The sequence below is a fragment of the Colletotrichum abscissum genome (assembly GCF_030869225.1).
Source record: "Colletotrichum abscissum strain IMI 504890 chromosome Unknown Scaffold_46.1, whole genome shotgun sequence".
NCBI classification, from domain to species: domain Eukaryota; kingdom Fungi; phylum Ascomycota; class Sordariomycetes; order Glomerellales; family Glomerellaceae; genus Colletotrichum; species Colletotrichum abscissum.
Window position 1 is genome coordinate 15,909 of NW_026850387.1, and position 27,728 is coordinate 43,636.

A 27,728-nucleotide genomic window follows, 5' to 3' on the forward strand; every position below is an offset into this window, starting at 1 on the left:
ATGGCCACGGTCAAATCATCGCCGTGAGAAAAGACCAGTGGCTGAGAAAGACAGAGGAGGTGGCACAGATTCAGCACAGCAGACAGCAGGCTACCTCGGAATTCCTGATCTTTCCCAAGATGGGATCATGATCCCCGGTATCCCCAGTCTCAGACATGCAGGCTTGCCAGAGGGGCAGGTAGGGAGAGCTTTCCGCTTTGCCAATGCCGACCATCCAGCCTGTCACGCCTGTCCGTATGCCCACCGGCCAGCCGTGCCAACTCAGTCAGCTCAGCCATAGCCTGCCCTCTTTCCCATGACTGCTCCAGCTGGCCACCATCGATTGGGCCTAGTTGCTAGAGTCTACTGCGTACAAGTAGAGTGAGAAAGAGTACCGAGAAGGCAGTTGGGAAACTGCATTGTTACCGCGGGGATGACGTGAGGAAGTGGGTCTTTGTCGTTCGCCCTTTGGTCCTACGGAGCCACAACCCACAGAGACAGACATAAACCACGAATAGAGCACACCTCCTTCACGACTGGGAGTCTGGCACTCGCGCATTCTGGGATGTCTGGGATATCCGAACATGGGTCTCCCCTCCCCAGCTTCGACCTTGGCCGGGGTACGTAGCATCAAGTCTCGGAGTGCCACCCGTGGTCCGCTAGACTAGCAACAGCTTAACCAAGTATTCCCCTAGCCTCCTTGGACTGACCTCCACCCCCTGGTTCCGCCTCTTAGCCCTCTCGCCCAAACGAAAGGAGGCGAAAACGGGGAAAGGAATCCCATCATCGCACCGCCCACGCCGCGAGTACGGTGTACGGAGTACCTCCCCTTGCCTACCACAACACACCAACGCGCCAAGTATTCTTGGTGCTAGGCTTGCGTGCCCGGCGTTTGGTGGAGGATTCTTGTGGTGGTGCCTGGCCTCTCTCGGCGTGAAGGGGGTGTGAGATGAATGTGAATGACGAACGGTTCATTGGGGGTGTGAGGTAAGGAGAGGAAGAGAGGTGAGTGAGAGAACGAACGGGGCACAGGCGGCTCGGCTTGGCTCTCTCTTCCCGTTACTCCCCTCTAGATGGTCTCATCAGAAGATATATAAGACCTCTGTCCGTCAGCCCATCCTCCAGTCGTCTCCCTTCCCTCCACTCTATCCAATCAACCAAATCTCATACAAATATACAGTCCTCGACTACTCGATATCTAATTCAATAACTCCATTCCCTAAACACCAAATCCAACAAACTTAAATCAGTCAAAATGCGTTTCTCCGCCGCCACCGTCTTCGCCCTGGTCTCCCTGGTCGCCGTAAGTTGAATCCTCATCACACTCTCTCCTACCACATACTGATAAACCGTTTTCAGGCCCAGGATGCCTCCACCACCCCCGCCGTCCCCGGCGCCTCTCAGGTCAGCTCCCTCATCGGCTCCGCCTCTAGCGCCATTGCCTCCGAGGCTTCCTCCATCCTGAGCGGTGCCTCGTCCGCCGCCGGCGCCGCCTCTTCGGCCATCGCCTCCATTACTTCCTCTGCCGGTGCCGAGGTCAGCTCCTTGAGCCAGCAACTTACCTCCGCCACCGATGCCGCCGGCTCTGCCTCCATCTCTTCCAAGATCGCTTCCGTCACCAGCAAGGCCAACTCCGCCGCCTCCAGCGTCGCCTCTGCTCAGAGCACCTCTGCTCCCGGTGCCGCCCCCGCTCAGACTGCTGCCGTTGCTCTCGGTGCTCTCTTCGGCGGTGCTGCTCTCGTTGCCAACCTGTAAATTGGGAATCTAAAACAATGATCATGGGAATTATGGAACGAAATGGCTTAGCGGAAACGACTGAAATTTCCGGTGCGTGGTAAAGGGTACTACACAGCATTGTTTGGGCTTTTTTGGGATTATCAGAGATATCAAGATGTAATACCAGTACGAATTGTACATCAATCAAACATCAAATGTATATTCAACCATCTTTTGACTCGAACTCGTGATTGATTCATCCTACCATCCAAGCTATGTCTCTACATCAAGTGGGAGGGAAAGTGCACAACAATAATTACCGCTACATGATAACCACATTTCTTCTGGCATTATTCTCTTTTGCCCAAATATCTAAGGGCGCTGCTGTTTGGAACGTGAGTAACGTCGGAGTTGCTTTGTACCCGATAAATGGCGCTTTGCTCCAACAACACAGTGTTGCAGCAGGCCACGCTTGTCCTGCACCAGACTTCGTATCCGAACCATGCATATCTACTAGTGCAAACACCGTAGCCAGCTGCAGCCAGCCACCTCGCTCTCCAAATGGGGCGGGCCCTGGCAAGGCAAGGCAAGGCAAGCAATGGTGCATTTCAGGTCCCGCCACACTGCCTCACCCAATGTTTCACCGTGTGAAAAGCAAAGTCGAACATGGGATTGATAGCTCGCGATCTCGATCGCACTTGACCTCTCCCGAGACGGTTAAAACAAAACACCCCGTACCTGTAAAAAACCTTTCTGCTATTGCGCCGTATGATGATCTGATGGTCGAAGGCTTTTATCCGCATGTACTGTATGCTCAAATTACGCCTTCGACCGGGTATCTGCCCATAACTTATCAATGATTTGGAAAATCGCCGTAATGTCCTTCATAACCTCGTCGTCCACCTGTCCGCCAAGCTTCTGCTGCATCTTGTCGGGATGCCACCGCACGCGCTCCTCGCGCAGCTTCGCAGCGAACTCCTTCTCGCCAATATCCTCCAGCCCGAGCCCGTTGACGATGAACCGCCGGACTTCCTTTTCGTTAATGTCTCTACGTCGACCGCTTTCTACGGGCCAGGGAATCTTGTCCACGTTGTTGGCCCACTCCGTCCAGCCTCGTGTGTACTCTTCCCACAGCTGGACCCATGCTCTCTTCTTGCGCCGCTCCTCCCCGCGACGCAGGCTCCGCTCCATGTCTTCTTGAAGCTTCCTATTCACCTTTTCCTCTTCCTTTTTGCGTTTCCGTGCTTCTTCCCGACGGGCCCTCTCTTCTAGTAAGCCCTGGTGTGTCTTCTCCCACATCTTCTGCCTGACGTGCTGGGAGTATTCTTCGTCCGTCATCCGCTCGAGCTCGCCTTCTGGGCCTGGCCTCTCGTTCGAGTAGACGTGTATCGGCTGCCCGTAGACGCCCTGCCAGTATGCCGCGCCCTCGTCGTCGGCCATCGCGTCGAATAGGGATTCGCGGAATGCGGCGTCTGGGTCGAGGGCCTGGGGTTCGTAGGGGTTCGGTGGCGTCGGGGACCGTGAACGTCTGCGATGTCGCCGGCTGCTGCTGTGGTGGTGGTGGTGGCGGCGACTGTGGCGGTGTTCTGAGCGGGATTCATCATTGTCGGCGGCGTCTGGATCATGGCCACGTTCACGGTCGCGGTGACGATGCGATCGGCTCGACTTTGAATATTTGGATTTTAACCGAAAGCGGGATGATCTAGGTCGCAGGTTTTCGCCGTCGCCTGGTTCTGCTTGCGCTTGCGCTTCTGCTCCTGCGTCTGTTGGAGCGGGCGGCGATTTGCGCTTGGTTGGCTCTGGTGTGTTCTCGTGACTGTCGCCGGGATTGACAGACGAAAGGATATGTCGCCGTCGCGGCGATGCCGGCGAACTGGTCATCGTGTTCTCTTTCGCCAGCACGCAGCGGCTACCAGATGATCAGTCGGAAAGTACAGTTGACGCCAGTGTGTAGTTGAATAAAGTTCGGAGGAAAGAAAGTTGTTGGAGGGGTCTTCCTGGATTGACGTCGTTGGATTTTGGCTTATCTTATCTTGCGTACCTAGCAAGGTACTGGTGGTTTCCTGTTCGCGGGTCTTGGCTTCCCGCGTGCCTGCCACTCCTGCGAGATAAGCTTAAACCCAGGCGATAGCCCGCCTTTCCCCGGACAAGGAAGACAGGTACTTTTCTTGTCGTATCTTGAGGCTCAGCAGACTGCAACGTCGTTTAGCTATCTAATCAAGCTAGACTGAGGTGTATGGGTATAGATAAGGTAGGTACTCTGACGACCCCTGGCAAACGTTTCTGAGGAAAACACCAACATGCCATTAACGATGTCCGCTTTAAAAGTCGGATACCATCATTTACCTGAGTTTTCTGTGATATTGTCTCGACTCGATTATTTCTTCGGATCACGCGATACTAGTGACAAAGCATTTCTTACTGTCATACTACGATATTGTGCTTTGTGCTTTTCAAGGTTTCGACCTCCAGAGCATCCTTCACGACTTTTGCAACTGAGATACAGTTTTCCTCACCATACTTTCCTCCAATAATCTGCACACCAACCGGCATGCCGCGCATCTGCTCAAAATCATCTAGTTTTTCATTAGTATGTACAGCCCTTTGAGAGGCGATGCCGTAAGAATGCTTACACAGCTGGTAGTTTATCTCATCGCTCTTGTTACATGGGACATGATCAGTCCACTGCTGGCTCGAGGCACCATCGCTTTCAGCTCGCATTACGGGGATCGTCAAGGCTGCATAATCAAGCCAATTCCAGTGCGAGGTGTATTCGACGTGAGGCTTTGACCTGGCCCACACTCTGGGTCTCATCCCGACCCAGGGTGCCACCGGCGTGATGAGGGCGTCAACACCTGCCTCGTTCCAGCGCTTGAGGTATTCTTGCTCATACTTGAGCTTTTTGGCAGCCAGCTGTGTAATTTCATTAGTCGAGGTAGTGCATATCATCCGTGCTTGAGCTGAGCTACATGGCGAGACTTTGCAACTGAGAGTTTGTCTTCTTCAGTTCCAACGAGAAGCCCTTTGGCTAACGGCTCTCCGCTGGCCTCACTCAGCATCCTGTGAGACTCACCGCCATCAGCGAATGTGGCAGTTGTACAATCCTTGTAAGCTTCAGCAAGCGAGGTGGGGTCCCATTCGATCACTGCATGCGTTGTGTTAGCACACAGGTACAGCCAAGGCCAAAATTTCCAAGAGCGAGCAATGGACCAACACCCACAAGTGTGCCCTGCAGCCGTGAGGCTATCAACGACAGCCCGTACCGCACGTTCAATAGGCGGCTGTATACGGACGACGTTGTCATTGATGTAATATCCGATCTTGAGAGGCTTGTCGGGCTTGGCCGCGAGCTCCTTGCCCCACGGGATGGGCAGCAACGTCGGATCACTTCGCCACGGCTCACAAGACAAGATGCCATCCATGAAGGTCTCGATTGTCGAGAGGCTGAATGCTAGGAGACCAGCCACTGGCGGTGCGATAAATTTCCATTTGCTGCCGTCCCACTCTTGTTAGTCAACGATGCTTTAAAGCAACAAAGCAACCGAACGTTGGGGGGGAGCAACTTACCTCGACTCCTCGAATGGTAGTCGTCCAACAGTCGGTTTGAGCCCGTAAAGTCCCTGCAGAGCTGCTGGGATACGTATGGAACCACCGGTGTCTGTTCCGATCCCGACCAAACTACCATGACAGCCTACGAGTGCCGCTTCGCCACCTGAGCTGCCACCAGATATCAGTTCGCAGTTGAGTGAGTTCAAAGATTGTTTAAAAACGTGATTGTAGGAGTCCGATAGCTAAAGTTCTATATGAGACTACGGTCTTGCAAGTGTATGTTGGTGGAGATTCTTATCATCAGTGCCTGCGCAACATTCGTCTTGACAAAAAGCACAGCTCCTTGAGCTATGAGAACGTCTGACAAGACGCTGTTTTCTTTCGACGGCTTCCCAATGAGGTTAACCCAGCCTTGGAGTTGTTAGTACCACACTGGAAACCTGCAATCAGCGGCTTACCGATGGTAGAGTCAAACCCTTTGACGTCGAATATGTCCTTAAGGGATACCGGGAGTCCATGCAACGGCCCAACTACGGAGCCTGTCCACTCTAGATGGACATCTAGAGCCTTGGCTCGTTTGAGAGCCTCTTCAAATATGAGCTCTGTGCAGCATTTCACTAGCTGCTGGGCTATGGCTGCTCGCTTCGCGAACGCTTTGAGGACTTGGACTGCGCTCAACTTTCGAGTCGCAATCTGCTCAAGTAAGACTTGGATGTCTTCAACTTCCGTACAAGCAAGCTCTTCCGCGCTCAAGACTCCAGATGAACGAAGAAAGGTGTCCGTGTCTTTGGGAGGGGGAACAGTTTGGTCGATACGCCATCCAACGGGAATCTTGGCGTATTGTTCTGCACGCTTCTGCGCGACGCGTAGTTTCCATGGCGGTGTCGGTGTTTGTGTATTGATCCCAGGCTTTATTGTAGGCAGCCTGGTGGAACCTTCGCTTTCCGAAGTGAAAGGCTGATCTTGATTATCGCCCATTTTCAACGTAACTTCGCTAGGTCGTTTCCGATTAGAGTTGGATTATGGATCAAACAAGTTCATGTAAAATGCGTTCGATCTTGTTTCTACCAGACGACTTAATAGCAGTGGCGAGGTCATCATCACAATGCCTGATGTCCGTATCTTTTCCATGGACCTTGATTCCATGACTTACGTACTCGGTCATCAGACAACTAACACCCCTTTTAACGATTACAAAACCTTTAGACGAAATTTGAATTATAGGAGAATTTATGAAATTAAGTAGAAAAAGTAGATAGTCACCTGAATGTGCCATTTATTTTGACAACCGCGTGATAGGGTCACTATGAGATAAAGCCTGTTTCCCAACAGGAGGGAGTCTCAGACTGGGAACCTGATAGCCCGAAACATTGATCAATTCATTCCCTATTCTAGTATTCGAGACTAATTTTTATGGACTTCTCTTGGCCATCTCCTGTGCATATAAGAAGTTGGCGAGCTTGCCTTGTCCGTAGAGAGAGGATTATCCTAGAGTTGCGTACTTCCTCTGCTTCTTCTTGTTGTTGTTGCCTTCGTTCGTGTCTGCTATAGAGCTTGAACGACCAGGAGTGGGACTTGAGGAAGCCGTAGCAGAATTTGGAGGGGGGCCGCCCATGAATAGCTGCCTTGCAGCTGAATTTCCATGCTCTTCGACTCTGCGGAGAAACTCGGCGGGCATTGTAGCAGAGTCATCCAGAATCTTATAACTCTTGACTAAGTAGTGGCCCTTGAACTGTTCCCAAAGCATCCACTCTTGGGATCCCTCCTTGTAGCCAGGTCTTGGATAGTATGGGTCATTTTCCCAGAATGCTTTGACAGCATCATCAATGCCCTTGGGAGTGGGCGGCATTCTTCTGCATTGATTGAAATCCAGTAAGAAGATGCTCACGCTGCGTCGGAGAAAGTTGATGCCGCTTGATTTCGATTCATCCATATTCCACGTCGTGATGATATCCCCTTCAAGGTCAATTGTGTCCAGGGTTTGAGCAGATATGCGACGCTCGGGAGAACTGCCAAGAACGAATTCGACATCTGCACCATCAATCTGAGCAGCCCAGTGCATGACCGCCAAAGCCTCAGCCATTGGCTGAACATATTGCTGGGGGTCTACACCCAAGATCTCCATCTTATCGAGCGTGAGCTCAAAATTTCGCAGAGAGAATTTGTTTTCAACTCTTTGATTCATGCGTCTGCGTCCAAGGTAAATGCGTACCAAGCAATGCTTGTTTGCTGGGTTGTTTGAAGCGTCGGCTTTCATGTCGGACGGACAGAAGACGGACACAAGCGCTTCACGGATGCTTCGAGGTAGTGGGAGAATGCGTTCAGATACCATGATCGCGCTGGGATCGAAGAAAAATCCTGAGTGACTCTTGATCTCCTTGCGGTGAGCAATCTTCCAAGCTTGAAGGTCCTCGACTTGTACGATATATGCAGGTCTTGGCATGGCGTAAGACTTTGTGGTTTTCGAAGCCTCCCACATCTTGACGTGAGCCACATGATCAGCCCACATCTCTTGCTTCTTGTTTGATCTACCGGCCTTGATGACGAGTCCCCTGCTATGGAAGTCGTATATCACACCGCAAAATCCTTCTCCAATGACTTGAAGCGGAAGATCTTGCTCTGCCGCTTGTTGTTGACGGATAGCAAATGACGATGCTGTGCTCAGAACTGCGTTTACCGAAAGAAAACGTTGGAGCGTCGTAGTGTAGGATTCATCATGTTGATCAATCTCTATAGCGTCACCTTGCTGGACATACTTGGTCGCGATGGTAAGGTTTTCGAAAAGCGATGGTGAAATGGAGTATCCCGACTCGTCGGTTTTGTTCCCCTCGCGTCTTTTCCGGGGATCTGACATCCTGATGATAGTTTGATGAAGCTCTCTCTGTGTGATTGAGAATGCAGGTATGACCAGCTTCGAATTAGTATTGTGAATTGTCTGGGGGAGGGAGTTGAGGTGGGAGAGAGGAAGAATTGAGAGAGAAGTGTAAGAAGAAAGGGTGGGAAGAAATCTGAGAAGGAGGTATAGAGGTTTCCTTTCTACTTTGCAAGCGAGTCGATTTGTTCCTGCCGAAGTAAGAAAGAAAGAAGCTGGAGGCGTGAGGCAGGTCCTTCTTGTATAGAGAAGGCAAGACCGTATCGGAGAAAGAGCTCTTGACAAGCTCAGGAAGGTGGGCGGTAGGCACCACAAAGGTCATCTTGCTCATAAGAATCTCAACAACCCGCACAACTGTGTACCTTTGAGGCGCGGCTGGGGCGATGAGACTTTGGCTCAAGACACCTGTTCGGACTTCGTCCTGGGTAGGACTTAGACACATTTCATCCTCAAGTTCATGGTTGTCACGAAGGCTATTTCTGGAGGCTATATTTTGGACTTTTGCTGGATCGTAGGCCCGTTTTCTACCAATTGCGCGCTTTCAGATCCATGAGTCTGGAGCCACTACTCCAGGTGTAATCTTTCATGACAGTCAGGGTAGTGAACCCGTCCCACGATGTTCAATGATATCAGATGTTGTTTCGACGAACATCGGCCACGGCGCCGATAGTTGTAAAGTAGACTCGGCAATGAAGTGCTCTGAAGAGCCGTGAAAACTCAAAAGCTTCTTTGGAAGCACGGCTGGATGGGCAGCGCCCTATGCATTGCGATAGCGGACAGCAAGGTACCACCATTCATAGGACGGAGACAGCTCTCGTCCTCAAGACTGAGTAAGAGCCTGACACTTCTGGTTGCGGATGGTGAATTACCCCGCGAAAACGCCGCGAAACGGGTAAGACATGTTTGATCCGCAACGGGTTCTAGATTCCATTGCCGCTCTGGAACCTGTCGTTGACTGGATGCGTAGATCAAAACCGAAGCCGAGACCAGCTGGATGGTATTTAACTTCTTGAGTCCGCCGTTCCGATGGCTGCAATTCAATTTACGTTGACCTTGGGATTTGAGAGTCACCATGACGAGACTTGGGGGACTTCATGACAGAAGGCAGATTAGCTGCTTAGAGGAGAAGCGTTCGGTGGCGTCGGAATGTGGCTCTCTGACGGGCCAGGCAGATGGGAGCGCTTGTTCAGCAGCCACCGCAGCCAAAGACCATGTCGACCATGTCGGATTCAATGTTTCATGGTTGTACATGAGTCGCGAGAAACAGAGGCAGTTGAAACTCCCGACGATCGCATCGCGATAAACGCGAAGGTGCTGTCTACAGAGTCAAGGGTTTCACCGAACTCTGAATGTCACGGATCGGGGAAATCAGAAAAGCAATGTTGCATGCAACGTCCCGCAATGTGTTTCTGTCTTGGCTATCCGGGGAAACAAGGCTTGTTGTGAGTTGTGACACCTCAAGGTAGCTTGCCGAAACCTACTTGCTTATGTAAGGCGAGCTACCGGAGCTACGGTGCACTACCGGTATGGTAAAAGCCGTCTGTGCTTCAGGCCGTACAGCTCATCAATTGTTCGATGTTATCCGTTAGGTACCTGCCCATACTACGTATGATGTGCCTACCGCTCCTCCGTTATCGCATCCTTTCCATTACTGACGAAGGACCTAATGTGAGGAGGCACAATGCGGTAAGCGGTGCATGCAAAATACGGCAATACGCGGCACCTGGTGCCGGACTCAATTATCCGAGCGTCTTATCTGAAAAGACTGAGATGCAAGACGCTGACACGCGCGACCCTCGTTTACAGGGAACATGTCCCCTACTCCACGACGTTGGCGAGTGATGGCTCTGCGAACACTGAGTTGTGCATGCATCGGAGGTACCGGAAATGTATCGCGAAAAAGCCGAATGCGGGACAAGGCTGCAATGCAGGTCGTCATAGCTCCCCACCTTTCCGTGAGCTAAACTGCGGTGAGCCCTGTGGTTGGGTAAGCCGCGGGATGGCTCTCCGAACCCGAATGTGTGAGACATGGACCAGTCATCAGTGACCGCGACGGGGAGGTGCCAGGTGCTTCTTTCCCCAGGGCCCAGCGTCCACAAAGCTGACAAACCATGCAGCGGAAGTGGGAGGGCAGCAGCGTCACTCGCACTCTGGAACCACAAGAGCAACACCGAGCTGACTCTCCACCACAGGGCACCTCCCCCGTCCACTTCACGGTACGTCGCATGCCTTTACTCCGACTCGGTCGTCCGCCCTCAAAACTTTTCCCACGTCGCCAACGTCGCCCCCGTGACGATTTCCTGATCTCTATTCCAGTGTATACGTCTAATTGCACTGCTCAACAATTCCGATCAGTCAATTCCACCTCTACTACGAGAGGGCCCCACGAACGACCGACCGATAAATCCCCTTCCGAATAGTACTTCTGTCTAGCATGCGTTAAACAGGCGGGTTGGGGGAAACCGCAGAAGAGCAATCGCCATGGAGTATTCCGACTACTCGCCGCAGCGCATTCTGCACACAGGCTCGTTCACCGGATTCCATCGCCTGGGACAGCTCGGTAGCAACTATCTCTCTGCGACTGCAGAGATCAAGCAGCCGCTATGCGGCAACGAAGAGGGTTGGGGTCCGCTGAGCCCTATCCGATATGACTTTACACCATGCTTCATCGATGTCTGGATCGCCTCTGTGGCAGCATTTGGTCTCATCTTTGGATCTCTGGCCATTGTATGGCTCATCCAGCGCAGAAAGCCTTCCGATGCCCCTAAAGACTGGCATTTTTGGGTCAAGCAGGCAAGTGGTCGTTTAAAATGCTTTCTTATCTCGTCTGTAGCTGACCAACCGCCCTTTTCAGACACTCCTCGGATTGATCATTGCCGACGTGACAGTACAACTTGCTTTACAAATCGTCAATTATCCCGATATTTGGTACGGCGACTTCCGATTTTGGACAACGGCTGCGACAATCCTATCTCTGGGCGTCATCTTTGCCATTCAATGGCTCGAGCATGCGCGCCTGCGTAATCCCAACGGTGTCGTCCTCTTCTACTGGCTCTTTCTCTTGATCGCATACTCAGTCAAGCTCCGGTCCTTGATCTCTCAGCAGCTGTACGAGACCAGCCCGGCCTACTTCATTACTTACACCGTCGGCTTCGGCCTCTCTGTAGCCGAATTCCTGGTTGAGTGGTTATGGCCAAGGAAGGTCAGTGCATACGAGGCTTTGATCGACGAGGAAGAGTGTCCCATTGAATATGCCACCGTATTCTCCCAGTTGACATTCTCCTGGATGACTCCTCTGATGCGCTATGGATACAAGCAATACTTGACTGAAGATGATCTTTGGGGGCTCGCTCAAAAAGACCAGACCAAGAACACTGGTGACGCGTTCAACAAAGCTTGGGAGTACGAACTCAAGCACCACAAGAACCCATCCCTGTGGCTAGCCATGTTCCGTGCCTACGGTGGCCCATACGCCATAGCTGCGCTCTTCAAGGCTGTTAACGATGTTACGCAGTATCTTCAGCCACAACTCCTGAAGTATCTTATTGCATTCATAGCTTCTTACGACACTGAGAATGATGAGAAGGAGCAGCCTCCGATCAAGGGTGCTTCCATCGCCTTGGCAATGTTTGCGTGCGCCGTTTTGCAAACCTCCATGATCGTGAGTTCCATATCGTAAGAGTTAGCAAGACGCAGCTCCACTAACACGCGCCAGCATCAATATTTCCAGCTAGCATTCGTCACCGGTATGCGGATCAAGGGCGGTCTGGCATCGGCCATTTACAAGAAGTCGATGAGACTGTCCAACGAGGGACGCGCATCCAAGTCGACCGGCGATATCGTGAACTACATGGCTGTCGATGCTCAGCGTCTACAAGATCTGACCCAATTTGCCCAGCAAGTCTGGTCCGCTCCTTTCCAGATCATCATCTGCATGGTATCATTGTACCAACTTGTTGGCTGGTCAATGCTTGCTGGTATTGGTGTCATGATTATCATGATGCCTGCGCATGGTTTCATTGCCAGAATCATGAGAAACTTGCAAAAGGAGCAAATGAAGAACAAGGACAAGAGGAGTCGCCTGATCAACGAGATCATCAACAACATGAAGAGCATCAAGCTTTACGCTTGGGGTGCTGCTTTCATGAACAAGCTGAACTTCGTTCGCAATGATCTCGAGCTCAAGAATCTTCGCAAGATTGGAGCAACCCAAGCATTCGCCAACTTCACATGGAGTACGGCTCCATTTTTTGTGTCTTGTTCCACCTTTGCCGTGTTTGTTATGACGCAGGATAAGCCGCTGACCACTGAAATCGTCTTCCCTGCACTCGGTAAGTGATGCCGTTCACCTACAATAAGTGCTAAGCGCTGACTCTTGTGACTTAGCTCTGTTCAATCTGCTCACGTTCCCTTTGGCGGTTTTGCCCATGGTCATAACCTCTATCGTGGAAGCTAGTGTTGCTGTCGGTCGTTTGACCTCCTTCCTCACTGCCGAAGAGATCCAGCCCGATGCGATTACGATCAAGCCCGCGCCGGAAGAGATGGGAGAGGAGACAGTCATTGTCCGGAACGGAACTTTCTCCTGGAACCGTCATGAAGACAAGGAGGCTCTGAAGGATATTGACTTCACTGCCTACAAGGGAGAACTTTCTTGCGTTGTCGGTAGAGTTGGCGCTGGCAAGTCGTCATTCTTGCAGAGTATCCTGGGCGATCTTTGGAAAATCAGAGGTCAGGTTGAAGTCCACGGAACCACGGCTTATGTCGCACAGGGAGCTTGGATTCTCAACGCGACTGTGAAGGAGAACATCATCTTTGGCTACAGATACGACCCGGATTTCTACGAAAAGACGATCAAGGCATGCGCTCTTGTTGACGACTTTGCCCAGCTGCCCGATGGCGACGAAACTGTTGTAGGTGAAAGAGGCATCTCCCTGAGTGGTGGACAGAAGGCGCGTGTGGCCTTGGCTCGCGCCGTCTACGCCAGAGCGGACATCTACCTTCTCGACGATGTCCTGTCAGCCGTAGACTCCCATGTCGGAAGACATATCATCGAGAATGTTCTCGGACCCAGAGGCCTTCTGAACACCAAGACCAGAATCCTCGCCACAAACGCCATTGCCGTGCTCACAGAGGCCAGCTACATCACCATGATCAGAGATGGCGAGATTGCCGAGCGCGGAACGTACAAGCAACTCGTGGCAATGAAGGGCATGGTGAACGATCTCATCAAGACTGCCGGTCAAGATTCAGGCCCTTCTTCTTCGGCCAACTCTAGCGGCTCCAGTAGCGAAACGTCCACAATCATCGAAGCTGAGGGCAGCAGTCAAGAAAAGGCCGAGTTGGAAGAGGCTCAAGAGCAGCTTCCTGAGATGGAACCTATCAAGACCGGCGTTTCAGTAAGGAACAAGAAGCGATCTTCGAGCATGGCAACGCTGCGCCGCGCTAGTACCGCCAGCTTCCGGGGACCTCGGGGCAAGCTTACTGATGAGGAAGTTGCTGGCAGCAAGTCCAAGCAGACCAAGGAGCATATCGAGCAAGGAAAGGTCAAGTGGAACGTGTACATTGAGTATGCCAAGAACAGCAACATTATTGCTGTCGCCATCTACATGGGTGCTCTACTGGCTTCTCAAACAGCCAACATTGGTGGCTCCGTATGGCTCAAGACATGGTCAGAGCAAAATGCAAAATCACACACCAACGACCATGTGGGCTACTACATCGGGATTTACTTCGCCTTCGGTATTGGCTCTTCTCTTCTGACCGTCATCCAGACTCTCATTCTGTGGATTTTCTGCTCGATTGAGGCGTCGAGGAAGCTACATGAGCGGATGGCCAACGCCATTTTCAGATCACCCATGTCATTTTTCGACACTACACCTACTGGTCGCATTCTCAACAGATTCTCCAGTGACATTTACAGGGTCGACGAGGTTCTCGCCAGGACCTTCAACATGCTCTTCGTCAACGCTGCTCGGTCAGGCTTCACTTTGGCTGTCATTTCGATCACGACTCCTCCGTTCGCCGCGCTCATCATTCCAATTACTCTGATCTACTACTGGATCCAGCGGTATTACTTGCGCACTTCTCGTGAGCTCAAGAGACTTGACAGCGTTACCCGAAGTCCCGTATACGCCCACTTCCAGGAATCACTCGGAGGCATCTCGACGATCCGAGCGTACCGCCAACAGCAGAGGTTTGAGCTGGAGAACGAGTGGCGTGTCGATGCCAACCTCAAAGCCTACTTCCCATCTATCAGCGCGAATCGTTGGCTTGCGGTCCGTCTCGAATTCATTGGTGGTATCGTCATTCTTGCGGCTGCCGGATTTGCCGTCGTCACAGTCGCGAACCACGTTCCCTTGAGCCCTGGTCTTGTGGGTCTGGCCATGTCTTATGCTCTGCAGATCACAACGTCGCTCAACTGGATCGTGCGCCAGACTGTTGAGGTTGAGACAAATATTGTGTCAGTTGAGCGTGTTCTCGAATACGCGCGCCTGCCCAGCGAAGCCCCCGAAATCATCAAGAGTAATCGCCCACCTGTCGCCTGGCCGGCCAAGGGCTCTCTTGAGTTCAAGAACTACAGCACCCGGTACCGCGAGGGCCTGGACAACGTGCTGAAGAACATTAATTTGGACATCAAGACTCACGAAAAGATCGGTGTAGTTGGGCGGACGGGAGCAGGCAAGTCTTCATTGACCCTTGCTCTTTTCCGCATCATCGAGCCGACTGCTGGCCACATCAGCATTGACCAGATCAACACATCTTCCATCGGACTGCTAGACCTGCGTAGAAGACTGGCCATTATTCCACAGGATGCGGCGCTATTTGAGGGCACCATCCGGGATAACTTGGATCCCGCCAATGTGCATGATGACACTGAGCTATGGAGCGTACTGGGTAAGTAATACAGGTCGACGGCCACCCCTCCCCTCTCCCCGACCTCTTTGTCATCCCTTACCGGCCCACGCCTCTAGGAGACGGTGTTTCTGCCCCTCCACCTTCATAGATTGGAGCTAATGCGCTGCGCTATCACAGAACACGCCCGACTAAAGGACCACGTTACAAGCATGGAAGGCGGCCTAGACGCAAAGGTCAATGAAGGAGGTAAGTCACAGCTTATGGTTCTCTTTCGCTTTCTATCGGCTCTAGTCTTGGGCCATTCGACATTAGTTCTCACGGCTTTTTGCACTTGTGTACAACGGGATTTTGGCGAACGTCGAGTTGCTGCGTCGGACTCGAAGTGTTCAGCAGCACCGTCATCTTTCACATGCATACATCGCGTCGTTAAGAGTCCCCTGCATGATCTCCCACGCATGCAGTCAAAGTCTCGTGCTAGCCCCTCTCATTCTGCCTACCATGTTTTCTCGTTGCTTTGCCGACTTTGACTATTGATAAGCCGCATACTTGAATGGTGATGCTGACTCATTCGTGCTTAGGTTCCAACCTCTCACAGGGTCAGCGGCAGCTCGTGTCGCTCGCCCGTGCAATGCTGACGCCTTCCAACATCCTTGTGCTGGATGAGGCAACCGCGGCTGTCGACGTCGAGACAGACGCCATGCTGCAGACTACTCTGCGCTCGCCAATGTTTGCCAACCGTACCATCATCACCGTCGCTCACCGCATCAACACCATCCTTGACAGCGACCGTGTCGTCGTACTAGACAAGGGCGAGGTGGTGGAGTTTGACACACCGCAGGCGCTCATCAAGAAGCAGGGTGTCTTTTACGGATTGGTAAAGCAGGCCGGTCTCGACACCTCAGAGTCCTCGTGAAATAGAGGACGAAGACGGCGGACAGCAGCTTGTGTGACAATCTAAGAGAATTTTGGCGAATAGAAAAGTGGTGACGGCGGCGGCAGCGGAGGGGGCAAGAGGATAAGACCGTGTAGTCTATTGTGTAACTACACCGAGTTGTTTTCCCTCTTTGAACTAAAATGTATAGGGGAATGCCCGGAGCGAGAAGTGAGAGCGGGTGGTAGCGTGGATTGGAGTGCATTATCGGCATCTGTAGATTTACTCGAAAAGACCTTGCATCTACTTGAACTATACCGCGATAGTACAATGTGACACTTCTCGCGGTTGCATTGGATGAGGTTGCTATTGTCCGACCCCGATAGTAGACCGTTGTGTGCGTTGTTCCTTTCCTAGTCGCGTTACCCTGCCACACTCAGAACATTGACTTGCCTCACTTCTTCGTCGCATCCCGAGAGGCAGGTCGTCGGGTGTTGGAGTTAACCCACCCTCTTTTCCACACACACCCCTGGTCGCACCTCCATCGACGAATTTCCTTGGCGGAGATAACCATTGGAGAGGGAGGGGAAGGCGGGATGTAATTCTTTTGTGTAACGTGAGATGGGCAGACGCGGCAATTGATGGCTCAACGGTCGTGGAAAGAGATGGGCGATGATTGGGTGAAAGCTGGTTGATGGTGACGGCGGTCGGCGAAGAGAAGCCGAATGAACGTGAAGAAGCGGAGGATAAGAGGCATTAGTTTTGTGGAATGATTGAGAATGGGTAGATGCATTGGTTGATGGGGTGTGTGTGTTGTGTGGTGGCCTTTGGGGAATGTGACGGCATCGGCTGGGTTCATGACCTTTGGTGAAGACATCTACTCGTATGATGAAATCGTCATGATCAGGCTTGGCAGAGCGCTGGTCAAAGATTTCGAAATGCGCGTTGTGTTTGGCCTACTTTAGCCTACCTTCTTTTAGTGTCGTGATGGCATCGTGGGAGGTGGGAGCCATATGAGACGGGCACCGGAAGACAATTATTAGCTGTCTTAACTTTTCGCCAAGACCCACCTCTTTGAGGGATCTTTAGTTGCGAGTACATGGTGATCGTCGTCCCGGGTCACTCATGTTGCGCCTGTGTCATCATGGGTGTCTCCGCTCTAGGCGACGTCTGTGAGGGTCAGACCGAAAGAGCAGGCTTCTCTACCGTGCGTCGGCAAGCCAATCACTTGATGAGACTCTTGATGCATAGAATTAGGCATCAAACAGACCGTCTGGATACCTATTTGCCTGGCCAAAAGTTGAGCCGTGAGCTGCTGTCTTTAACATGATGAGAGGCCGTGTTGAACGCTCCGGGGCAGCATGGCTCTTCCACGATCGCTTTGTCACGATGCAGGATACGCTGCATACCAATGAAAGTTTTTACGACTATAGAGCGAAGAACATCTGTCTGAGCAGTGCCTCGTCGTTTGGTAATGTTGTAAGTGATTTCACGTGGGAATGAAAGCTACGATTATCCTTGTCGAACCCGGCGAACATTGGCACTATAATGAATGCCCTCAACAGGAAGACGGTGTCACCAGTTTCATTCTTGAATAAATAGCGAGCTCATTAGACTCGAGGCCCCATGGGTCTTTCTACCTAAGATAGTGATATCTGAGCATCGCAGAATCCGATCTCTGTTGTTCAAATCTTTCGCAAAGTTTCTCACATCCCCCGCGCCCTTTTCACCACCTTTGGACCTTGATTCGTGTTTCAGAAAACTTCAAGTTCAGACAGCTGCATTTCAAATAGTCGGTGAATTGTCGCCTAAACCATGATAGGACCCATAGAGATCTGTGTTGTATTGGGATGCTTGCTTCATCTCGTCATGATCTAGTACTACTTTCTCCATCTTAGAGCTCGTCAACAATTTGTGAAGCCAATATGGTGTCTGCTCACTCGAAGCTTGAATGTGGCCCTGACCTTCAAATAGCTTGTTCTACGTCGTTCATCAAGCCACTGTGCAGGATTCTTGGTAAAGATTGATGGCATAGAGGGGCATGTCCGAATGTACAACTAGGCTTGTAAGACAGAACAAAGGGCATCGAGCTGCCATGACCTCGTCCGTTTCCCCCTTTCTTTGAAGCGACGGCCATCAAATTCTCGAGGAGAAGAGAACTGGACGCTGAGGTCAGTCGGTATCTCCAAAGTCCATCATCTGCATTCTAAAAGCTCGACCCAGAGCAACCCCGTTACTACCTATCGTCTTCCCGACTACAACCCCGAGTCCAAATTAACAAATAAGACATACACGCTCTTCCACCTTACTACGCCGCCGGGTTATTTACCCGTCATCGACGGCACACACGCGTTGTGACTCGGAACACAAACGACATGCCATCATCTGCCGGCGCCCGAACAAATGCTGTTCCTCATCCTCTTTTCTTCTGATAGACTGCGGCCAAGCGCCTCGCTGCCTTGCATGTTCAGATCCCGATGCAGCTCCAGACCCCGACGATAGAGCCACCTGATTCCGGCATGAAAGGTCTTTGAGAGCATCGGTGGGGGTTGTCCTACCGAAGGAATGGGCGAGTCTTTCTACGGAATTGAGTTGGTGGAGAATAGTAACTCTGTATGAGAGAAGATTCATCGCGTTATTGATAACCAGGCGATCCTTGGCCATTGTCTGTCTTCAGGGTACCGTGTTCATCGAACGTGGTCATACGGTTGATCAAAGACGGAATTTCGTTGGTTCCCTGCTCTCTTGGAGTGAGAGGACATCTCTGAATAGACTCGATACCGCATGCGGGAGCATCGGAAACATGATTCGGTCTACAAACCGCGCCGGTCGACTTGCTTGCCTAAGAACTATATTAAAAATGTCATCTATCAAAAACAAGAACTCCTTGGATGGAATGTACCACAATACCAAAGATTTGTTCGCAGCTGTCACTGCCTCGAGTCGTTGCGTAAAAGGGACTTGTCTTCGAGATAGGAACATTGGACTGTGATGGTAACCATAACATACACTAATACGGAGAGTCTAAGCGAGAAACTAAGAGACTTGACCGGGGCATATATCGGGATAGAGCGAGAGCTATCATCTTCTTCCGATCATGATATGAGACGGCAAGCCTTCTCCAATCGCAAAGAGAATGATGGTCGTTTAAGCATAAGGGAATAAGTAAGCAGCCGCGCGAAAGCATCGCCAGCTGGTGGCGTTTGTTCCTACTCACAGACCAAGAGTACTACTGCGATCTATCTTTTGGAGAACCCCTCTTCGAACAAATTAATCCATGGAATTGACGCACCGGGGTCCGGCCTGGCGGAGGGGGTACATGAAGTCGAGCTCTCTTTTGCTGCTTGAGACACAACACAGGCGAGTGCCGTGGCCTTCGTATGATAAATATGTATCCGTTGCAACATAGGTAAGCTTCAATTAATTGGGGTTTTCTCCATGCTCTTCGAAGGACTGGCAAGAGACACACATGCGACTATCTCACGTGCGGCTAGGAGCTGAGAATGATTATCAGGGTTTTCAAGCGTCGACACTTTTCATTGGAGCAGTCATTGTCAATGTACGCACCCTCTCAGCTCCCTACGCGTTGGACTAGATCAAGTTCTTAATGTGCCCGTCATGACTTGACTCCCGGGGGCCCGTCACGATGTGTGTTTCCTTCTCTCGATTCCGGATCTGAGGCTCATATTATGTGCGCTTGCGCCCACCTCTCGGCCACCACCAGCAGTAGGCTGACTCGGATCGCACACAGAGAACCATCAGACATTCATCAATACATAGAAGATAAGTCCTGACGATCATGTGAAGTGCATGCATCAAGAGGACACTCTCCCCCGAAAGCGAGCGCAAAGGAAAAGAACACCATTCCAAGCGGGCTTCATAGAGCAATGGCGTGTTAACGCACTGCATTTCGTCCGTATTAGATCGAGTCGTCAGACACATCCCTCCCCCCGTTGCCCCCTCTTTCGCCATGTATGCTTGATGCTTACAGTCTGACCAAATACAAATTACGCACCCTACTTGATTAGGCTATGTCCAAGGAGATCAGCAAACCTGCCCACCCCATTTTGGTTATCATCCATCAGCTTGGCTTGCATCGTCCACGAAAATAGTGTCTGTTCCCCTTATTGGAAATATACCCTACCTATATATTGCATTCTCACCACCGCACGTGGGAAAAGCCCCAGCAAAGTCTGCAGCAAAAAGGCCCGTGGGCGGGAAACCCCCCAGTCGCTGCAAAGACTTGTCGATGCCTCGAAACGTACCACACAGGTCGCAGAGCACGGGAGAGAAGAAATTCGTGTCATGATAAACACAAATACAAAGATACGTTTCGTGATTCAAAACAGCTGCCCAATGGAAAATGAACCTGGACGCCAGCGCTCAGGCAACAATCCTTCCTCCTCGAGCGCCGGACCTTAATACAATGTTTAAGGGCCGGGGGTGTAAATGGTGTGGGAGGGACGGTGTGGGAGGTAGGTGGTCAAGCCAGGTGGGAAACAACGAATCATCCACCTCTTTCGCAGGAGAGCCTAAAAGTAGGGGTCGGGTCGGTGGTGAGCTTCTTCTTCTTCACCTCCCAATACCACCTAGGAGTGCTGGTGTGGGCGTGTGCTTTGTAGTCGAGCACTCAACGGCCGAAGCTGTGTTACTGTTGCGTTTTCCTTTCCCACAATCGAGCGAAGGGGTAAGGGGTGAGCTACCTACGAAGAGGAAAGTACGGTAGCCGCTTAAGCTGTTGTGTCACCGCCGATGCCGTGTAACGCCAGACGAGTACGCGGATGCGATTCGACTGCTGTTTACATGGCGCTGGGTGAGAAAAAGAGTAGGAGGACAATAGACCAAGCATTGCACCATTGCGTTACCGTATCATTGTGATTCTTTGCCCTTGATTACTTGATATCATCCTCGGAAAAACATCGTGCAGGTCTTGTAAGTAAACCAGTCTCAGCAAGGGGTTTCTTCGAGGGACTTGAACCGCATATATGGAATATCTTGATATTGTGACAACCCGCTATTCTCGAACTTGACGGCGTAGCCGTGGCGTAAAATGGCAATTGGGAGAGACATAATCGGTGACACTACAACAAGAGCGGAATTCGATAGCAGTGGCTCGTCGCAGGAATCTGACAAGATAGTTGCTCACCCGATGATGAACAGTCGTTATCATTTAGATGATCGAAATCGCCCCTGATTCCGGTTCAATCCATGAGCTTCGTGAAGGCAGCCTCCTTCTATGTTCGCCCATTGGAAGGCATGTTGGTATAGAATAGGCGGTCATGATGCAATCATAACCATGAAGATGACTGGCCCAGTTCGCCTCAATTTGGCTGGAGTCTTGTGTGACGATAAAGAGCCCTTGTGAGCCTCGTAATATTTACTAAACTACAGCCTATGACTATTGTCCTCAACGCGCCCAAGAGAGAAATCATTGGGATGAACACGCCTTATAAGGCCTCACACGACAGCTCCCTCTCCCACGAGCATCTCATTGCCCTCGGACGCGAAGTTCCAGACGACCATGGCGGATGCGGCTTTGAAAGGAAACGAACTCCGTTGACATCGGAGATCGCATCAAATTAGGCCGAGAACTCGTAAAGCAAGCTTGGTATGCCCTCACAGCCCCCCCAGTCCATAAGTTCCTGAATGATCTATCCGCCAGGCTCCGAGACAGCCTGGTCCGGAGAGTGACGACAAAAGTAGATTAGAACAAAGATGGGCCTGGGATTCGGTGATGATCTTGGCTCTTGTCCCCTTTCTCTTGGTCTGTGAGCTATTGACAGGCTTCCCTGTCGGTTCAGAGGGGGTGTCTTATGTAGCGTACATATCAACGGAGGGCCATGCAGTTGGTCTGCGGTCCTCGTTACCACTTTGTTGGTAAATGACCAAGAGATAACATAACATCAACGGTTGCGGCGTAGCAAATAACGGCGCAGCAAGCAAACACCTGTCAATCACATGCCTGAAAATGGTGCTGTGCCCGTAAACCTAAGAGTTCCGACCTGGCTGGCGATTAAGAAGACTGGCGACATCGTCGATGTCGAAATAGAGTTGAACGTAGAAAACGACAGAAAAAAGAGCTAATACAGAAGCGTCAAGTCAATCTGGGAAAGTGAGGTTGACGTAGAATTTGCTGGCGCATAGCTCCCGGATCAAGCAAAGCGTCCGGCAGCGAACCCGGCAACACAGACATTGAGCTAAACTTTGAAATCAAAGCAACACCTTGCCGCCGCAATCTGTTGCTGGGGAATCACGGAAGAAACGTAGACAGCTGGGGACCGGCAGGCAAGAATCGGTTGACGTATCGGATGCGACCACCATGCCCATTCATTCAAGTCGTCCGTGAGGCCCTGAGTAAGGTGACGAAAAAGAGGGAATGGGGGTGGAGATGGCTCCAATTGTGAAGTGAAGTGAGCTGTCAGAACCGGGCTGTATCCGTAATGGCAGGTAAGGTACGGTTATAAGTGGAGAGGCCAGCCGGGGACTTCCAGTGTGAAATGTGCGAATGCCAACGGCCTTCCAGGGACTCTCCAGGGCCATCCCCTGATCCGCACAGCAGCTGGATGAGTGCGTGGCTTGGTGATGTGACTGTTGGCGGCGGTGGTGGTTGTGGGGACGGAATTGGACGCCCGTGATCCCTGTAATGAGGACGAATCACTGCACGGAAGCCAGGGGAATTGTCAAAGATTTTACGAATCACAGCTTCGATTCAAGTCCGAGACCCCATGCCTAGCTTCAAAGGGGCGTAAAGATTGGGGATGCTGTAGGAGTTTGGAGCGATGATATCCTAACAGCCAGTCTGTTAGAGATTCAGTTGGCTGAGGCGTGCGGACCAACCCCGCTTCGTCGTTCCTTGTGTAATCTACTGAGTAGATAGGTATGCTTGCGCCTGGCTCCAAAGTATCGTCCTTGTCTCCGAGGTCCGCCTGGTCCATGGGCCCGCCGTGGTCGCCGTCGAATTTCCAACCTGAGAAGTGTCGAGTCAGGATGTGCCTGAAGTTCTCTGGGAGACCGACTTATAGTCAGCATGTGTCTGCAACGATTTTCACCGAATGTTGTCGCGACAATTCCGAGGGTATTTAGTTTGTCGCGAAGCATTTCGAAGGCAGTCGGGTAAAGGATGCCAAGAGACTCCATCTGGGGCGCATGGTGGGAAGCCGAGGATGAAGCTAGCAAATAGTTGATGTAACCCCTCTTAGTGTGGTACTCCCTGCCAGACCTAGCTGGCAGGCAGGCCTTTACCGACCTATCGACCGTCCCAAGGGAGTGGTATAGTCTTTTTTCTTCACGCCGGCCGCTTCGTGCAGACGGAATAGCGGAAGGTGACCAGAGAGGTCGAAACGTGCATACCTGCTCCACGAGGCGTTCACTCACACTATCTCGTCATTGTGAAGTGCTGGTAAGCACCCGGCAATCCTGCGTGGCCTCTAGCGGTGACGGGGCGTTAGCAACAGTCAACGTAGCAATAACCAACGTTTCCCATCGACTGGAACAGGCACTTGCGGCGTCTGGGCAATATCATGTTAGGTGTGTCTCGTCGCCTGGAGGATACCGAAACCGGATACGATCGAGACACATCCTTTTGGTGCGGGTCTTGATCAACGCATCGCCGCTTGTCTGTAATGGGGGTTGTCATCCAGAAATCGGGGCGTCAGCAGCACGACTAGTCTTTTACCAAAAGATTGATTTAGCGTTGAGCTCATGCAGCCTACGACCGGCCCTAAGCGGCTGCTTGGCTCAAAATGTAGAGGTCATTGAATCGGGAAAAACAAACGACCCGATCGTTGCGCGCTCTTCGGCGGAGTGATTGCCATCTCAGAGGAAAAAGCAAGCAAGACAACAGGTGGTCTTTGGCTTTATTGCTTTTTCTTGTGATGATGGGCTATAGCAGCGGGGTTTCGTGTTTTACGCCGAGACGTCGAGTTTTCCCACTAACCACATTGCCTCAGACATGCCTTTGACCATTGTGGCCATGGGATTGATGGTTGGCTGGCAACTGTACGAGTATCTGGGCGGCGGCCGCAAAGAAGGTGGTGGTCTCGGAGCATGAGCATGCATAGCTGCAGCAGCTGCAGCACTGCAAGACCTTCTCTAGCGTGGTGGAGTCGTGGGTTTGTCCAGGCCGGCAGTTTTGGATCGATAGGATGTGACGATATCTTGCTTTAACACTATCGCTCGAGACGAGCCAGTGCAATATGTGACAAACTAGGCCGAGCGAGCCCTCCAATGTAGGGCGGTAGGTTCCAGGTGAGTCGGCGGGCGATGGGTGTGAGTACTGCTGCAGTGTTCGAGCAGAACGAACCATTGATGGGTCAATGTGGGCGCGTCAAATGGTTGGATCGGCCCCCGGCTGACCACCTCAAACCCGTAAGCAATGCTTTTCCAGCGCCATTTCCAGGAAGGAGTTGGTTCTGCACAGGAGCGTGGACAGCCTGCTGTGTAACAGGACTTGACTAGATGCACATGTATCCAAGAATGGACGGCGTCATCACCTCTTTCTTGAAGAGCACAGCTAGGTATTCAATGCATCCGCAGTGCCTGAGCCGGAAGTGTATGTGGCTTCAGGCGAACAAGACGGGCGGTTACGGATACAGAGCGTCCCAACTTTGCTGTGCTGGAGGTCCTACTCAAGAAGATGCGTACCTAGATGAGTGAGGCGCTAGGGCGTAAGACATGCCGCAGACGAGGGATTGAAATGGTGTTGCAGAGAAGTTCGTCATGGACCCGGTGATGGATCTCGACGGGGTGAGAAAGGAGTAGCGCGGGCTAGACAGACGAGGATGATGAGAGGCCGCGCGATGTGATGATGTAGGTAGGAAACATCGGTGGTACTGATGGAATCATGAAGTTGGAAAGAGGCGGATCCTGTCTGGAAAGAAAGGTGAGACCTCGGCGGCCAATGAGACGCTGTCTTGTCCATGGCTTGGGTTTGGAACTTGTAGAGCAAAGAGGGGGCGACTGTCGTTGGTGATAGTCGGGACCTGGAAAGGGCGAGAAATATGGAAGAGAAAGCACGCTGGTGGCAGGGCACCTTCCTCCCTGCAGTAGTCTAACCAAGTTTGCGACCTTAAGTAAGCGGGAAAAGATAAGTGCATCTTGGTGCCTTCCAGTCTGGGTTTGCCTCTGAGCTGGAACCAACTACCTTACCTAGTAAGGCAAGTTTTCTGACATTTGGGGCAAGAAGATTCGGGGCAAGAAAATCTGGGAAAAGAGAATCAGGACATTGAAGGCGGCATGGAACACTTTCTTCCCCTCCATTTCTGACCTCGGGGTTGGTCATGCTTAGGGTCTACGGAGTACCGTCCGAGGAAAAAGAGACACGATCTATCTTAGCCTAGAATTGTGCAAGGACCTGGCCGGGGCGAGAGTCTGAATTTTGGGCCGAAAATTGGACCCTGGAAATATCGTGGGCCCTTCCAACGTATTCCCGGTCGGCAAAGTTGTGTACATAGAGCACCAGACTTGGTCATAAAACCAGCTTCTAGCAATTTGTCAACCATACCCAGTCTCGTGTATCTGTGCCTAGCAAGCATGCCACAACTGTAGGCAGACGAGGATGATCAGCATGTATAACAAGGGATGTTCATGTTCGTGAAGTTTTCTTCCATCATGTGGTCATGAGGTATCTAACCGGCTAGCTAACATATCTGACCCATTTGCTATACTGTGCGAGGCCGAGGTGGTCACGCAGGACTCATCCTAATCAATGTGGTCGTCGATGCAGGCAGTGAGGGAGCCGAACTCTCGGCAACAGGCATGACAAAATATCAGACCATGCGTTCCCCCCATAGCCCTCAAAACGGGGCCGAAAGAAAGTAGGGCAGAGTTTTTTTTTCTTTCTTTCTTTCCCAACTCCTGTTTCTCGCCGTCCGAGTCCGTCCGAGTCCGCCAGGTTGTCAAAAGGCGCAGTCGACATTGGACGGACCTAGGGTATAAAAGATAAACCTCGCCGTAACAGTAGGTAGGTTAGAGACGGTCGATGGTCGGTGCCACCGGCGTGACGATCGGGCCGTTCCTAGCACATAGTCTACTTCAAGCCCGTACCGATGCCGAGGACCCCGTCCGAAAACTTCCACAGGCCGGCGGGAGGGAACATTAATTTACCAGTGTTTTCACCAATGCAGCAAGCAAGAACTAGCGGACCATAGGTACATACTTCAGTACCGAGCAGTCTTTCGGGAATGGACGAAAAGAATGAGGAAAGCAAAGGGTCCAAGTCTGCACCCGCGTCAAGCAGGTACCACGGTTCATGCTTATTGTTGGCGTTGGCAAAAGTCCCTCGAACCTCTGAGAAAGCGAGCACGGATACTCAAGCCTATCACCAAGGGTAATGGCTCGCCCAAACATGAACCAAGGGAGGAATGACGCTGATCTCAGGGGAGAAGCTTAAACACACTGCATTGTCGATTACACGAATCTGTATCTGTGCATGCAGCATGTATCGTCCGAATCTGCTAATTGGTTAAGGCACCCTACCAAGACCCGAAGTTATCCCCGACGCCTCAGATAGACGGTGCAGGTAGGCAACAAAATCCGGACTTAACTTCGTTTGTCTGCCGTGCGAGTCCCCCACACTCCCGTCCGCATGCCAGAACGATAGGTATTCACACAGAGAGGAGGAACCATCTTGAAGTTGGAAAGCCGTTGGTCTTGGTCCTGGTCTCGGTTTGCAGTTCTAATCCTGGTTCGGCCTGGGGGCGTACGGCATGCGGCATGCCAGACTGTCCCCTGGGCCGCTCAGTGCGCCCATGCCTGCTACTGACGGAAGGAAATCGCGTACAGAGCGTGAGAGAGAGAAGGAGGGAGGTGCGGATAGCTTATCCCGGCAAGGTGACAAGGTTCGTACGGACGCTACCCTACCTCGCGGCTTGGTACAGTACGACGGTGCAAGAGCGGGCAGTAGTGGTGGACTGGTCCATGGGTGAGTTGTGGTGCATTCCGAGATACTTTGGACTTTGTATTTGGCTCCGAAGCTCCGTGCGGCGCGCCTGTCCTTACCAATAAGTGGAGTGTTTACCTACTACGGTAGGTACCTAGGTATGTAGATGGGCGGCCGCACCCTGTTCCCACCCGGAACGTGCTCCTGCGGTACGTACCTCTTGGTTCACCTGGCATGGAAGTTTGACCAGACGTTCCCGTCTGGGTTGGCTGACGGTTCTGTCAATCACCACTCCGTTGCCGCTTTCCCCCCAAAATGCAATGCAATCCATCTAGTCCAATCCAGTCCAGTCTAATTCCGTCCAATCCTCATCCCCGCCATTTTACCCGAACTTCGTGATCGGTCTCCAGCAGTTTTCTTTTCTCGACTCACACTCCCTCCCCTTCGGTCACCCGTCCATTCAGCATCAATCGAAGCTTGCCCACCGACGCCTCTGGCTCCAAACTACGGCCTACGAATATAGTCTACTCCGTACTCCGTACCTACAGTCCATCGCCGGCTCAACCTGCCATCGCCTACGGGTACTGTGCGGGAACATTGCACCCCGACTTTCCGCTGCCCACGTTCCTTTGTCCCACGCACTGCTCCGCGCACTCTGGAAGCCCGGCCCAGGCCCGCTGCTAATCACCCACCTACCAACCACTTTCCCTGTACCTCTTCGTAGAGGGAGCAAACATGCGTTTCTTGGCTTCAACGTTTACTGCATTCCTGCGCCGCCTCCAGCACAAACCGATACCTACCTCTTGAACCCTGGAATGGAGCCGTTGAACGATAACCGCGTTCCCTTCCAACCGTCCTTTGTCCTCGTTGCCTTGTCTGTTGCCTCGCTGACGTCGACATCTCTTCAGCCGCGCTGGACGAACAACGGCGATAGCTTCGCAGTTCTTCGCCGTTAGCTGCGTACGGTCGCAACTGTACTGCAACGCTAAGTTGTCAATCTTGGCCAT

At 51.9% G+C, this 27,728-nt stretch overlaps 7 protein-coding genes across 7 annotated transcripts; 4 read left to right on the top strand and 3 right to left on the bottom strand.

Annotated features, from left to right (window-relative positions):
- Positions 1-1,234: 1,234 nt before the first annotated feature.
- On the top strand, positions 1,235-1,734 carry CABS01_13544 (uncharacterized protein; the record flags this gene model as incomplete). Its single annotated transcript, XM_060546886.1, has 2 exons — positions 1,235-1,282; positions 1,339-1,734. The coding sequence occupies 2 exons, from the start codon at positions 1,235-1,237 to the stop codon at positions 1,732-1,734; spliced, it is 444 nt and encodes a 147-aa protein (XP_060394710.1).
- A 780-nt stretch (positions 1,735-2,514) lies between these two features.
- Positions 2,515-6,222, bottom strand: CABS01_13545 (acetamidase; the record flags this gene model as incomplete). The annotated part of the gene is made up of 8 exons (XM_060546887.1): positions 2,515-3,604; positions 4,217-4,271; positions 4,329-4,608; positions 4,665-4,840; positions 4,916-5,187; positions 5,263-5,412; positions 5,610-5,655; positions 5,703-6,222. 8 exons carry the CDS (start codon positions 6,220-6,222, stop codon positions 2,515-2,517), a joined length of 2,589 nt encoding a protein of 862 aa, XP_060394711.1.
- A 505-nt stretch (positions 6,223-6,727) lies between these two features.
- Positions 6,728-8,098, bottom strand: CABS01_13546 (uncharacterized protein; the record flags this gene model as incomplete). The annotated part of the gene is made up of 1 exon (XM_060546888.1): positions 6,728-8,098. One exon carries the CDS (start codon positions 8,096-8,098, stop codon positions 6,728-6,730), a length of 1,371 nt encoding a protein of 456 aa, XP_060394712.1.
- A 647-nt stretch (positions 8,099-8,745) lies between these two features.
- CABS01_13547 (uncharacterized protein) lies at positions 8,746-8,910 on the bottom strand (the record flags this gene model as incomplete). Its single annotated transcript, XM_060546889.1, has 1 exon — positions 8,746-8,910. The coding sequence occupies one exon, from the start codon at positions 8,908-8,910 to the stop codon at positions 8,746-8,748; it is 165 nt and encodes a 54-aa protein (XP_060394713.1).
- Positions 8,911-9,355: 445 nt separating this feature from the next.
- Positions 9,356-9,562, top strand: CABS01_13548 (uncharacterized protein; the record flags this gene model as incomplete). Its single annotated transcript, XM_060546890.1, has 1 exon — positions 9,356-9,562. The coding sequence occupies one exon, from the start codon at positions 9,356-9,358 to the stop codon at positions 9,560-9,562; it is 207 nt and encodes a 68-aa protein (XP_060394714.1).
- Positions 9,563-10,597: 1,035 nt separating this feature from the next.
- Positions 10,598-15,884, top strand: CABS01_13549 (ABC transporter transmembrane region; the record flags this gene model as incomplete). The annotated part of the gene is made up of 6 exons (XM_060546891.1): positions 10,598-10,900; positions 10,971-11,777; positions 11,832-12,447; positions 12,503-15,010; positions 15,149-15,217; positions 15,550-15,884. 6 exons carry the CDS (start codon positions 10,598-10,600, stop codon positions 15,882-15,884), a joined length of 4,638 nt encoding a protein of 1,545 aa, XP_060394715.1.
- A 10,139-nt stretch (positions 15,885-26,023) lies between these two features.
- Positions 26,024-27,677, top strand: CABS01_13550 (uncharacterized protein; the record flags this gene model as incomplete). The annotated part of the gene is made up of 3 exons (XM_060546892.1): positions 26,024-26,169; positions 26,563-26,763; positions 27,245-27,677. The coding sequence occupies 3 exons, from the start codon at positions 26,024-26,026 to the stop codon at positions 27,675-27,677; spliced, it is 780 nt and encodes a 259-aa protein (XP_060394716.1).
- Positions 27,678-27,728: the final 51 nt, after the last annotated feature.